This window comes from Borostomias antarcticus (genome assembly GCF_949987555.1).
Source record: "Borostomias antarcticus genome assembly, chromosome: 5".
Lineage (NCBI taxonomy): Eukaryota > Metazoa > Chordata > Actinopteri > Stomiiformes > Stomiidae > Borostomias > Borostomias antarcticus.
The window spans coordinates 25,498,856-25,513,520 of record NC_140238.1 but is presented as its reverse complement, the minus strand read 5'-3'; the positions used below and the strand labels follow the sequence as shown (position 1 = coordinate 25,513,520).

The window sequence follows — 14,665 nt, the reverse complement described above, 5'->3', positions numbered from 1 at the left end:
ATCTAACAGGTGATGTCATCCTCACGTGAAGGGTTCTGATGATTGACCGGGTTGTGGCACTATTGGACAGAAGACGACGCATACGCTAGTTATATTTTAACTATATCCAATCAGTAATGCTAAAAACCACAAACGAAGCAGAAATCTTGGTGTTGTCATGGACTCAGACCTGAATTTCAAGTCACATTAAGACAATTATAAAGTCAGCCTATTATCAGCTGAAGAATATATCAAGGATTTATGGATTTATGTCTCGGCAGGATCTGGAAAAACGTGTCCATGCGTTTATCTTCAGTAGACTCGACTACTGTAACGGTGTGTTTACATGTCTCGATCAGACACCTGCAGCTGATTCAGAACGCTCCTGCTCGAGTCTACGACCAAGAAAGTGGATCACATCAGTTTTGAGGTCCTTACACTGGCTTCCTGTCTGTCAAAGAATTGACTTTAAAATACTGCTGTTGGTTTATAAAGCACTGAATGGTTTAGGGCGAAAATATATTTCTGATCTGCTGCTACGTTATGAACCATCCAGACCTCTCAGGTCATCTGGCACAGGCCTGCTTTCTGTCTCCAGAGTTAAAACAAAACATGGAGAAGCAGCATTCCGTTTTTATGCTCCACATATCTGGAACAAACTTCCAGAAAACTGCAGGTCTGCTGCAACTCTAAGTTCTTTTAAATCAAGACTGAAGACTTATTTTTGCCGCTGCTTTTTATTAAATAAAATAATTATTCATTCATACACTGCACTGTAACTTTTTTTCATGCATTTTGTTTTAAATGTCCTTTTTTGCATTTCGTTTTACATGACCTTTTGTGTTGCACTTTGATGCTTTTAATGGCTCATGTAAAGTCCTTGTTGCTGAAATGTGCTAGAAATAAACTTGCTTTGCCTTACATTCAACGGCATTCTGTAGTGTCGCTGCAATGGTATTCCCCTGCAGAATGCAGTTTAACAGAATCCCTTGCTTTTATTTAGTAAAATGTGTTTGCTTTTAAATACGTGCCTGTTTAAATATAAAATTACTAAAGTTTAGCAAAGACGACCTTTTATTTCTCAAATTAAAAATGTTTTGGAAAAGGCAAACATGTTACTTGGTCATGTCTTGAATTAGTCAAGCAAGCAATAGGCATATTAGCTATCTGGTTAACAATAACTAAGCTTATAAATTAAAAGTTTGCTTAGAGGCAACTCTTTTGTCCAACTTCCTAGCTTGTAAAATAAAAACTGCAATGAGATTTGCTCAGCCCTCAGCTCACAGCTAGCTGTTGTTTCACTATTATGTGAAACACATTCATGTCTGTGTAGATGTTTCAAAAGGATTCACATCAATGATGATAAAGTTTTCATAACTAGGTTTATACACAAGTAAAAACACCTTTTACAAATGGAGAAATCATAAAAACAGCAGGTTTCACTTTTTAGATGCCTACTTACATTAAGTTAAACAGAAAAAAAAACTTTTCCTCAACAATAAATAGTCCCAATAACGATAATTTACAGTATGTTACAAAAGCGGTGCAGCAGTGAATACTGAAATTGTTATATAGAACAAATGCATTGTTATACAAAACTGAAGGGGATTCAATTCCCATTCTGAAGACAATGCCCATTACATCAAAGTCTTCAAATGTAATTCAACATGTTTTTTAGTGTTGAGAAAATACCAATCCCATTTGTTTCATATGCCGTTTCATACTGTATGCACAGTTTGGATTTGTTCACTTGGAATCTTACCACTATACTCATGGTTCTTGAATCTGAGCATAGATCACACACATTTTATAAAGAATAATTAACTGTCTAAAACCAGTGGAATGGCACCCAACCAGGGAAGCATACTGTAATGCAAAACAAAAATGTAAGAGGAAAAATTGTTGCATGGAATTCTGTACTTTGAGTCGGCAGTAATAATTGTCACTTTCTTATTTATGTAATTATAAGACCATACCAGTTCTCTTGGTCTAAGCATTATGAATAAAGTTTAACACTGTTAGGGTGCAAATACAATAGGATAAAGTAGTAAATCACTATTCTACACCAAGACAGAAAACCAAAGATGACATGGTTTAAACGAGGTAAGGTCAAATCACCATATGAGTGACTTTTGTATTCTCAATGTCACAATTGTTAAATTGTATGTCAATACCTGCCTCCTTCTGCCTAAGCCTCAACTACTCATCCTTGAGCCTGGGGATCAATTGTAGGGGAGAAGGCAAATCATTTCCTTGAATTTAAAAAAAAAAAAAAAAGTTCTAAAATATTGTTTAGGAGGAATTATGTGCAGTTCTACTACTGCTACCAAATATACAGTTTTACTGTATCCATGCTTCCCTACATCCCACACCTGCACTCAGCAGTAACCCCTGCACTCAGCAGTAACCAACACACAGACCACAACTAAACCATGTAGAGCTCTGATAGCCTACAAATTCAATTACTATTCTGTCGTGTTTAATTTGTTGTGTGTGGGATGGGGCGGGGGACGGTGAATGAAACTCGCATATTGAGATAAATATATGGCTACAAGTTTTTTCCTGGAATGCTGAAAAGTCAATGAAGGCCACTTTGGTAGCGCTATTACCCCAGACTCTCATGGATAGCCTGGTCTGAGTAGTTTGAGTGAAGACAAAATTCTAACAGCTTTTCTGGAGAGACTGATGTCGTTTCTGTTTTTTTCCTCAAACATTGTGTCTGGTGCCATTTCAGAGTTTGCAGAGTTCATTCACACCTTTGAACTCGCACGTTATATTCCTGGAAATGAAGAAGTGGGAGCCAAACAAGGACACAGATGGAGAATGATGGAAAGACAGACGAGATTGAAATAGATCCACTTTTTTGTTCAGATATGGCATCGCTTTTTTCTTTACATGAGGTTGTTTAGGTAAATGGTATTCTCTTTTCTAAGTGTTTTTTATTTTTTAAAGGCCAGTTCACTGTGCATAACAGCAGCAGGGCAATCAGGAAAAAACAATTAGAGCCTATCAGAACCCACCAGAACTAGTTGGGACTGGTCCACAGAAATCAGTCACACTCAGTGCTGCTACATGGGCAATTATTGTTGCACTTTCATAAACTCCCTTGGGGGTGGGTAAGGGCTTAAGTCTTTTTCCAAATCCTTTTAGCTTGTACTTCCACTAGTGGGAAAGGGTGTCTTTGTGACAGTGTAAAAACCCAATTCCTCTGGGTGATTCAGTGAAAAGACAGTTCCCGAACTCTGCCACTGTCCAATCAAACACCTGGAGGTGGGAGGGGCGGCTCTGTGACAGACAGCTCCTGCGCCAGGTCGTTGAAACGTGCGATGTAATCCACGCTGCTTTCACTCATCATGCATGCCAGCTGAGTGTCCACCTGAAAGGACAACCACATGTTAACTTACAGCACAGGTTGAAGACCTTAATATGAATTAAGGCGATACCTCCGTAACCACCTTAATAGTTAACATGACCCCCTAACCCTAACCCCCCATACTTTTTTGATCACCTCAAAACCCCCTTCTGTACTAACTTGGGGAAAGTTACTTATCAGGGTTCCTACTCTTTTAATGAAATCATTTCCCCAAGCTTCTTAAGGACATTCCATGATGTGTGCTTGCTTATACAGTAATCCCTCACTATAATGCTGTAGCACTGTAGAGGGAGCACTGTACATGATATCCAATACGTAACTGAGATGTTTTCCAGCTGCACCACACTTACAACCTCAAGAGGCAGCAGAACACAGTTACATTTAACCCAGTTGTTCATGTTGACAGGTCTACGTCAGATATTTTAAAAAACGCACACAAACAACAACTAGTCAGCAAATGCATCCGTCACGTTGACTAGCAAAAACTGTGTTGTTCACATCCCTAGCTTTGAGAATCCCAACATTTAGAACCAGCACCAAAAGAGCTATTAAACACCTAAAGCTCTGAACTCTGTGGGTTTACAAAGTATACAGGCTCCTGAGTAGAATACGCTATACTTTTACTTTAGTGGAGCAGATAAGCATAACAATTGTGCATTTTGTGATAAAATTGACATTGGCCGGGTTTCCAGAACGACTTAAGAAGCACTTAACTCCATGCAAAGTTGGGAGTTAAGAGGTACTTTGGAGTTAAGTGCGGAGTTAAGTCCTTCTTAACTTGTTCGGGAAACCCGGCCATTTCTGTTTTCATTTGTTTTCTGATCGATTTTGCTATCAGGGATGGATATAATATGATATTAAGGACATGTAATTATGTGAATTTATTTACCATACATAGATCTTGGGAATTGACATTTGGATAATAGCACATTTTTCAAGATGGTGGCCTGACTAGTATGAAAACTCCCTTCAGGAGGTTTCCTAGACTTTGTCTGGCCTGAATAACCATTCTTTGTTCTATCGTCCCTGTAAGATAGCACACGAATTAAATGGCACTGGATGAATGATCGGGCCGGTGTAGGTCCATTTTCACATCTGAACCTAGTTGTATCCCATACCTGATTGTTTCTCTGGAGTAAAAGGTGGTAAAAGGATAACCCCTCTGCCTTTACTGCAAGAAATTGTCGAAGATAATGTCAAAGAATTTCAAACTTGTGAATCTTGATGGTCAAGGACTGTCAACTTCTCACACCGATAAGACTGACTGGAAGTTATGCATTATATGTCAAGAACACAAGGCAGATGCATTGACATGTCCTTTGCAGTCCAGGGGACATGGTGGCCCTCGATGCAAAGCATCACACCTGATGCCTAGTAGGTCTCTATAATCATGCCAGAAAGGCCAACTTAGAAGGTCTAGATCAGGGGTGTCAAACTCATTTTGCTTCAGGGGCCACATAGAGCCCAATCTGATCTCAAGTGGGCCGGGCCAGTAAAATAATAGCAAAATAACCTAGAAATAACGTCAAATCCAAATCTTTACCTTTGTTTTTCAATATTTCAATATTATGCCTTAATTTATCATTTAGCCTATATATGTGCATTATAACTCACAGATCACAGTGGATCTACAAAGGCACAAAACATTTATTCACAGATAGGCCTATGGAACTGAAAAAATGGCATTTCACTTTGATTAAAACAACTTGTTTATTTTAATGTACAGTAGATACATTTTCACATCTGACCACCTGAACTGACTCACCACACTATGCACAAACTAAAGTGGGAGCTATGAAGAACGTTATCACCCTGCCTTGTAAATGTATTAAATTTGTACATTTCAAAAACCCATAAAAGTGATAGCAGTGCATGAGCAATAGAGTTACACCAGACCAAACTATTTTGTGCTGAAGCTGCTGACTGATATTATACTGCACAATGTTCATGGTCTTTAAATATTACATTACCACAGTAAATGTTATTTTTAACAGAACTGTATTCTTCAGAGTGCTCTCATCAATTGCAACCGAAAATGCAACAAATGACTTGACTTTGTGATTCATTTGGCTGTCCAAGTCTGCCGAGAGATCTGAAATTCTATCTGCGACAGTGTTCCTCGTTAGGCTAATGTTGGCAAAGGCCTGTCGCTTTTCAGGGCACACGATTTCTGCAGCCTTCAGCATGCATGTTTTCACGAACTCGCCCTCAGAAAATGGCTTGGATCCTAACATTAACTCGTTAGCAATAAGGTAGCTAGCTTTCACCGCTGCATCACTGACCTCTCGGCTACGGGTAAAAACAGACTGCTGTTTCTTCAGACCCACTAACAATTCATTTATCTTCTCTATTCTCAGTTGTCCTCGCAAATGGTTGTATTTTTCACCATGATGAGTCTCATAGTGGCGTCGAATATTATATTCCTTGAGCACTGAAACTTGCTGATTACACACCAAGCACACAGGTTTCCCTTTCACTTCTGTGAATAAATAAGAATCAGTCCATTTTTCTTGGAAAACTCTGCACTCTGTGTCAACTTTTCTCCGTTTTGACAGACATTTTGGTAATGACGGTGCAACCGTGGGTAATTTTGACAACAAGAGCTTAATAACGATAAGGCAAGATTGCCAGATGATTCTGGGCGCGTTGCTGTCACGTGCTGTTTATTTCCGGATCTCTCGTTATGTCAGTGCGACCTCTGCTGGACAAATTTGGAATATCTGTTCCTTTTTATTAATTTTGGACGTCGTCTCGTGGGCCGGTTTGAACCATCTGGCGGGCCGGTTTTGGCCCGCGGGCCGTATGTTTGACACCCCTGGTCTAGATGATAATGGCCAGGGACAGGCAGCATCAGCCTTCAACATCGTGTTTGCTGAGTTGGTCCTTTACATAGAAGAGAGCAGGCAAGATGAGGAGACAGCACCAATCGTCAAGCTAGCTGAACTTGGAGTAGAGGTTGATATAGTTTCAGTCTACACGGCTGAAGGAGAGGCTTCTTACTGAGTTCCCTGATATGTGATCATACACAAAGGGAAGAGATTGCCCTGATGGCCTTTGATGAAGACGTCAGCATTGCCAAAGCCTGTGAGCAGGACAGCAACAAAGATGTTGTGCACACTGCACGTGCCGCACATATTGTCTGCTATCAGATATTTGGCGAGGCCAAACCATGTCTCTTTCATCGATGATGTCTGTTCTCTGGTCAGTGCAATGGAACACCTTGGAAACCCATTTGAAGAGGAAAGCAAGAACCTAATTGCACTCCACTCAAAATAAATTGCTGGGCCTTCAGCTGTTGAGGAAGTCAGCAAGGTGAAGCAGACAGGAGAGCACCAATTTGAAGCTTTCACTAAAGAATGCCTTGTTGAAAGAACAAAGCCATTGGATGATACCATATGTGCATACTCTGATAGTCCCAAGGTTACCTGGACTATTGTAGATGGGGCAGCCATCGTCCAGAAGCTGAAATCAACTTCTAACTGAAACCAAGACCTTCAATGAGTATGCCTTTGGGATATTCATTCCATATATGAACAAAAAACTTGAAAGTGTGTCCAGGCTTGATCTGATGTACCGCTACTTGTCTGAGTCTTTGAAAGCTGGTACAAGAGCAAAGCGTGGGAAAGGGGTGCAGAGACGTGTGGTGGGTACTGCAGCCATTCCCAGGAACTGGCAAAACTTTCTCAGAGTTGACAGAAATAAGACAGAGTTGTTAACCTTACTCTCAGATGCTCTGCTCAGATGGTTTGTGCAGTAAGACACACAGATTGTCGTCACAGATGACAGATTCAGACTCTTCTGCCCCGGATGACATACTACAGGAAGTAATGGCCACAATTGAGATGTGCTCTATGACCGAACCAGCACATGTACAGAAATAGACAACGCAAGGAGGAAGATGTTTGCGAAGAGGCACAATGTGCAGTCATCCCTCCGTCAAAAGCCGCCTTAGAGGAGCATGTTAAGAGAGCAGTGTACCAAGGAGGTCATGTGTGGGTTCACATGCTGGTGTCCACACCAGAACTACCTTCACTGTGTAGATGGGGCTGGTCAAACACATCTGAAGCGTACTATGAACCAGATGCAGGCCAGTCCAGCTATGAATTTGTGTCCTGCAAATGTAAGAAGGGTTGTGTTCGGCAGTGCAAAAAAGATGCACTAGACTGCACAGACCTCTGTGACTGTGAAGGGGAGTGCTGAATAGAATATCCCATGATAGACCCTAGGTTTGAGCAGTCATCACTTATTGTGTCTTGAATTATAGCTTCTGAGCAATTCTGAATTTCATTTCTAATTCAAATTCTGAATCATAAAAAAATGTATGATTTGACACCAAGATTATCCCATAGACCAATCCACCCTACTTTATTGCATTACAATTTTCATACCAGTAATGGCCATCTTGAAAAATGTACTATTATCCAAATGTCAATTCCCAAGAACTATGTATGGTAGATAAGTTGAACTAATTATGTCCACAATATCATTATATACATCCCTGATAACTAAATTGCTCAGAAAACTCTCGCCACTGGGTGACATATTGACAATTCATGACAACCCAATATCCATTTTTGGGGGGGAATGCACATGGCTATAACTGTACAAGATTCCATGCTTTTAACACAAAATTCACAATTGTTATGAAATTCCCAGCTAAGCTGCTCCACTACTTGAGGTAGGAATCGGTAAGGATCTCATGATTCAATTCAATTTTGAATCTTGGGGGTCTTGGGGGTTTATTCACTGTTTAAGCAGCCAATATTATCAATATCTATATGCATGTAAAACAAAATCATATCTGATTAATGAGAAACAAATCAGATAAACACCATTAGGAGAAGTTACATTTTCTTAGCCGGGATCTTGTGGTATTACATACTGTATAAATCATATGCTACCTGCACATCTGGGCTGAAGTTTTGCTCCTTGAGTGTCAGGTTTCTGATCAGAGTGAGCTGGCTTCACTCAAAGTTTTTTTTTTTTTTTAAATTCATGGATCCGCCCCTGATTCGGATCCACTCCAAAATGTAATGGGTTCTAAGCTGGCCCATGCTACACCCCTCCACCAAGTTTCATGAAAATCTGTCTTGTAGTTTTTGAGTAATCCTGCTAACAAACAAACCAATAACTAAATAAACCAACCAATAAACACACGCCACCTGCGCTGTCACGGAGGTAATAAATAATATTGGCCAGTGTCAATTTACCTTAATGTCAGCCCTAAACAGCAAACCAACTTATACATTATTAATGAATGTGCTCTGAGTGGTCTAACTATGTTTATTCAGAACAATTGTTATCTTGATTTCAACGCAAATTTACACCAATCTATCATAGCTTTGGTATGAAAAAAAGCTAATTTGGCTCCCCAAGTAGCATATTGTGCGGCTGCAACATTTTGGTGCCACCAAATAATTTGCTGGTGCCACTAGCTGTAAACTTTACTGGAACCAATGACATCAGTGGAACATGTTAGTCTGGAGCCCTGGATAGAGCCATTCTCACCTCTGCAACGTCTGGCAACCCGCGGGACTGAAAGGAGTCATGGGAGTTGCAATCCAGGAGGCTGGGGCCAAGGAGGGCTGTACCGCTGGATGGGCCAGAGGGGGCCAGGGGCGTCCGTCTACCCTTATCAGGAGAGACCAGGCTCGCTAGGGAGAAGATGGCATGTGTCAGTAGTGCAAGAGTGTGCCAGTGAGAGAGTGTACAATTATGTATAAATATGTGTTAGTTTGTATGTCCTGTCAATTGGTATCTTGACTAGGGCTGTAGGATTGTATCGATACAACGATGCATCGCGGTACGTAGTCTCGCGATACTGTATCGATCTTTCAGCCCGGAGTATCGATACAGCCGGTCGCTGTAAAATAAAAATAAAAAAAAAAAATAAAAAAAAAAGAAACTTTTTTATTTTTATTTAAATTTTTAAATCCAGTTTAAAAAGCATATTCTACAATATTAAGTTAAAAAAGCATACATATAAATAATTTTGAAAAACCATAAATACTACAATGTTGACAGTTTAAAAAGCATGGATATCAAATGTAAAATATTTATTAGCTAGCTCTCTGTCCAGTCATTGAGTTTGAGTTATCTATATAGTGCATTTGAGCCATTCAGCTTTCAGTCTTGAACACTTAAAATCTTTCAGTAAATGATGTGTGTATCGCAATACGTATCGTATCGTATCGTATTGTATCGTGACCTCTGTATCGTGATACGTATCGAATCGTGACCTGTGTATCGTGATGCGTATCGTATCGCGAAATCCAAGATGATATACAGCCCTAATCTTGACAAGCAAGAGGAGTTGATGAAATGCTAGTGTGTGGGAATCCAAACGTGAGTGCTAGCAATCTTCGCTCCACTTTCTTTCCCCCGCTTTGCTCCTTTTGCTTTGTGTTTTGTTTAATAAAGTAATTCAACCCATGTATTAAAATCAAAGTTTTGCAAGTAATTACTTTACTTGCAAACTTACTTTAATTTAGTGCAAAACATTTAATAGGCCTATCTCTTGATCACTAGGCCGATAAAAAGCCCTTACCTGACTGGAAGTTATAGCCATTCAACGGAGCGCTTTGTGAGGCCTACTCGTAGCCTATTCAGACGGCACTAGGCCTATATGGTATAGGCTACGACTGTATTCACACGCTAATAATCTCTAACCATACCATAAACGTCTGAACTAGGCTATGGTGTGTTGTTGTAATATCTAAATCTCTTCATTTCGCTAAGCAAGCATTTAAGATCCCGACTGTGAAATAACAGATTTAGGGGCCTAGGCTACATTATAAAAACAGGACAATTAAGATGTAGGCTACAAATGTAATAAATTTAATTAAGCCTATTCGGCCATAAAAGGCTCAGCTTTTTCTTTTCTTTTCTTCTTTTTTAAAATTATTTTAAGTTATATAGGCCTACTACAAAGAACGAAAAAATAACGTTATTAACCGGTTTTAAAGATTTCAAATTAACGTTTCTGCTCTGGAACAATTAAAGACCATTTCGGTTTCGTTCCCGTTTCTGTTCCTCATAAAATACCGTTTGTTTTCGGTTTTCGTTTCCGTTCCTTGAACCGGTTTGGAGCCTTGCCCCCAGGTAAAAAGTTGCAAGCAAAGAAATTGGCAAAATCCTTAACCTCATCCAAATTTACAGCAAAATCTCCACTATGACCTAATGAAGATTGCAGAGGGCGTGGGTTTTCACATGAAGGTGTATAAGTTCTGACCAGTGGGACGGAACACCGCAAAACTTTGTAGGCAAGTCACCACACAAATGGGCTAACCCTCGAAGCATGGGGATACCTAAAGGTCACTGGAGAAAGTTGAAACTGATGTATGAAAATGCTTAGAAGTGGCTAAAATGCAATCGATTGCTGTGGGTTCATATTTCTTGTATGAGTAGGTCATGGCATGCTCTACAACTTACCAAATTCAATTTTGATGTTGATATAAGCACTTTGTGCAAAGCCACCCCCATCGCGCTTTCATAGTATTTTCATTTTCAATTACCACAGAGTTCAAACGTGGCTATAGCGTGTTGCAGTTGATACCTTTGATGCGTTCATTGCGCTTGGCCCCCCGTTATTGCTGCTTGCAGCTATATTTTTTTATTATTAGGCCTAGTAGTACACTGACTTCCTACATTAAATGTAATTATTGTAAGTCGCTTTGGATAAAAGTGTTTGGTAAATGACTAATGTAATGCCTACATTTAAGAAAAGGATATGCAAACATGGTACTATTGATTTATCATTTCACCATTTAAGATTAGAAAGCATTCCTCTCGACAGCACTGACAGAGCTCCAGTGTGCTTGCGCGCTTGGCACGTCAAGTGGATAAGACAGCTGTTTTTGTCGTAAGGCAGTCAATATTGGAAAGTAAACCATACTATTTTACACACTGTTGGAAAGCAAAACATCTCTTTCAAATGGCAGCAATAGCCTACATAGAGGACACTGCTGCCAAAAGCGCCAAGGGATGTCCAGTGCAGTTACACAGAGCCTTGCTTCCCTGGTAATACTATAGTCCCGTGCGAATAAGGCATTACTAGGCCTCCAAGCTGATACATAGCCAACGTGATAATAATAATAATAATAAGGAAAGAGAAGAAAACTACCGATTACAATAGGATGCCTCGTGCTTGGCCCTCTAAAAAATACAATAAGTACTAAATTCAACAGATTATGCCCAAAGCTTGTGGTGTGAGCAGTAGTGGTGCGAGTCAGAGGCCTGATGCTCATACCTTTGGAAACCCGCTCCATATGCCAGGCAAAATACGTCCACTCCACTCTGTATAAATGCTCAGGTGAGTGTGTGCATGTGCAACTCAAACTATGAGTCTGTGTGTGTACTACTCACACAGGAGGCAGCCCAGAGAGGAGTCTGTGGAGTCATTGGGGTACCACTGGGGGTCGTGGCTGGGTGAGGGAATCCAGCCCCTTGAGGGACTGACAGAGGGGGAGGAGGACAAGAGCTTGGAGCCCTCACTGCCATTCATCTTAGCAGGGCCCAGGGAGGCCTCATCCCCTAAGAAAGATACCAGATAAAGAAAGAGTAAGAGAGAGGGGGAGGTACAGGCAGATAAAGGACATATAGATGGGAAAATGATAGTAAAAATTATAATTATTATTAAGAATGAAAACCATGGTAAAGCCCCTTTGATTGACAGTGACACAGGCGGGCCACGTCCCATGTCAACCCATATACCCTACCCTGTTAACTGGAAATCATCCAATCAGAGAACAAGTTACGTCTCTTGCCACATTTTTTTTTAAATTGTAAAATGCCCTCAGTTGCCAGTATATAAGCTTTAGGGCTTAGGAGTGGAATCCCACTAACCATAGTGGGCTGAGTTGATGGCCAGTTCGATGATGGAGTCGCTGATGTGCATCTGGGTCTCTTCAGTGGCCAGGGCCTCTTCAGGTGGTCCCGGGAGAGAAATGTCCAGGAGAGAGGCTACGCTAGGCGGGGAGAGGAGCGAGTGACCCCCACCAGACCCTCCCGGAGATAGTGGCTGTGGGCCATTCTGGAGAGATACCTGATGGGGAAGGGTTGCTTGTTGAGTTGCACAGTAATGTGAGACTTGGTGACAGGACTCAGGAGGCAGACCTTATACCATATTGGTCAAACATACTGTTTTCACTTTGTCATTATGGGGTATTGTGTGTAGATTGATGAGGAAAAAAATAATTTAATCAATTTTAGAATAAGGACTCAACTAATTTTTATTATTATTTAAGTTAGTGAAAGTTCCGTGCTTGAGGAGCTGAGGACTGGTGCTCTCAGTTAAGAACCAGTTTCCAAAAAGAGAGCAGACTGAAGCTCACGTATCATCTTTTAGAGTAACGTAACTCAGTAACGTTGTTCAGAAGACACTGTTGAAACATTAGTGGGTGATCTTCTGCACCAATAAAATAAAATAAAATTCTAAAAGATGATCTGTGAGCTCCAGTCTACTCTCATCTACTCTCATAATTTCCGTTGGGAAATTGTCAGATGAAGCGGTATCAGACAATGGAATCCACTGTTCACTTTTCTATGTCTGTTTATTTTCTCACTCTTTTCTGTTTAACTCTGTTCTCACCTCAGTGGTGACCTCCTGGAAAAAGTCTGTCTCTGGTCCACCATGCCCAACTGGGTCAGGGGTTAAGAGAGCACCGTCAACACTGGAGGGCTCCAGCTCTTGGTGGTGGCTGCTCGGGATGATGCCTGCTGACTTGGCAGCCAGATCTATCGCACCTGAACAATTAAATAACAAAGAATGGAAACGAAGTACAAAGAGAAAATCTATACAAAGGTCTATACACATGCATTTCTGTGGAATGTAAACTCAACACAATACAAAATTAGGGCAAACATTGTTTAATCAATTAGAACATTTTCTATTTTTATATATTCTGGGGGGGAAAAGTGTGCTCATGTTAGCTCTTTCAGGCTGTATTCAGAACAGGGTTGCCATGGTGCCAAATGGCAGCCAGGCATTGAGCTCCTCCAATGTTCTCTGTAATTTATATTTTTAAGGGTTTTTAAGGGGCACTTTGTATTACAAGTAGGCCTATTGGTTTTTGACAGTTTCTTACTTTACTTTGGATGGCTGGTCTTCATCATTGACATGGTATTGTTGAAGTTTCAACCAGGCAGTCATTCAAACCCAAAGAACAAAATGAATCCATATTGCTCTGATACTAGCAGTTTATATTCACATAGATTTAGAAGAGGGAACATACTGGAAAGCTGGGTGGATGTTGCAGGGCCAGATGTAATGGGCGAAGCTTTCGAGAGAAGGGGGCGGGAGGAAGGGGCCAGGCGGGGCTGGATTGGGCGGAAGGACCCAGTTCCTGAGGGAGAAGACAGGAAGTGATTGAGAGGATAGTATGTGTCATAATATCTTTTCTTCTCCTCTGTCATGTGTATCCTCCACTCTTTCCTTCTCTCGTTTCCTCAGAGATATTTCCGCTTAGAAGAGGAGTAGTAGAGATGAGTGAAAGCCTTTGGGATGTACCCTAGTTCAACTACACTGGGCCGAGACTGACTATGAGTACAAAGGCCTTCAGTTTGACTGATAGAAGCACAAGTACTGCCTTGAGGAATCCCCCGATGTCAGCGGAGAGGTGAAATGAAGATCTACACTTTGCTTCATTTTATCTGAATATTGCAGATCCGTAATTTCTACCACGCATTGTTGAGATATTGGAATAGGGCCATGATGTTGCAGAGAGAAGGTGCAGTCCTGTCTGCTTTATATTTGAATCAAAACATAAATGAGCACAGTCTATACATTACAACAATAAAGGCCCCAAATATGGGTGAGGTCTTTTGGGTTTTGGGGCACACCTGTGGCGGATGAGTTGGAGAGGATGGAGAAAGAGCACACATGCTGAGGGGTGTCTCCTGTGGTGCGTGGGAGCAGTGTTCGCTGAGCAGAGAGAGAAAAAACAAAGTGACTAAATCATATCATTGTAATACTCAACAGCTTTCAGATAGTTGAAATGAAATTAAGTCTTACCTGCACAACCAGCGGTTTTCGCAGTTGTCGGCTCCGGAACTTTCTGTGACAGGACTTAGACAGGAAAATGTCTGACTGCATCTGGAAAACAAAATTGATATATAATACAAAAACCTTTCTCCCCAACTTTCTGAATGGTGAATGCTAACAACAAATTTTATAAAAGGAGCTTTTATTGAAAAAAATCATGTTAATGACTATTAATGCACATAGGGTGAGGCCTTGTGAATTATGTGATTTTGTATGGGATATATGAAAGTAATGCTGTATATATATATATTTTAATTGTGGGCTTTTAATAC

General features: G+C 40.6%; 1 protein-coding gene across 1 annotated transcript in view; it reads right to left on the bottom strand.

Moving 5' to 3' along the window:
• Positions 1-1,344: 1,344 nt before the first annotated feature.
• cramp1 (cramped chromatin regulator homolog 1) overlaps positions 1,345-14,665 on the bottom strand; it is a 38,577-nt gene continuing 25,256 nt past the window's right edge. The window contains exons 13-20 of the mRNA XM_084439027.1: positions 14,364-14,444; positions 14,192-14,273; positions 13,585-13,695; positions 12,942-13,096; positions 12,197-12,395; positions 11,717-11,884; positions 8,861-9,006; positions 1,345-3,355 (exon numbers count right to left, since the gene is read on the bottom strand). Coding sequence (XP_084295153.1) covers positions 3,236-3,355; positions 8,861-9,006; positions 11,717-11,884; positions 12,197-12,395; positions 12,942-13,096; positions 13,585-13,695; positions 14,192-14,273; positions 14,364-14,444 — 1,062 coding nt within the window. The 3' untranslated portion in view covers positions 1,345-3,235. The remainder of the gene's footprint in view (positions 3,356-8,860; positions 9,007-11,716; positions 11,885-12,196; positions 12,396-12,941; positions 13,097-13,584; positions 13,696-14,191; positions 14,274-14,363; positions 14,445-14,665) is intronic.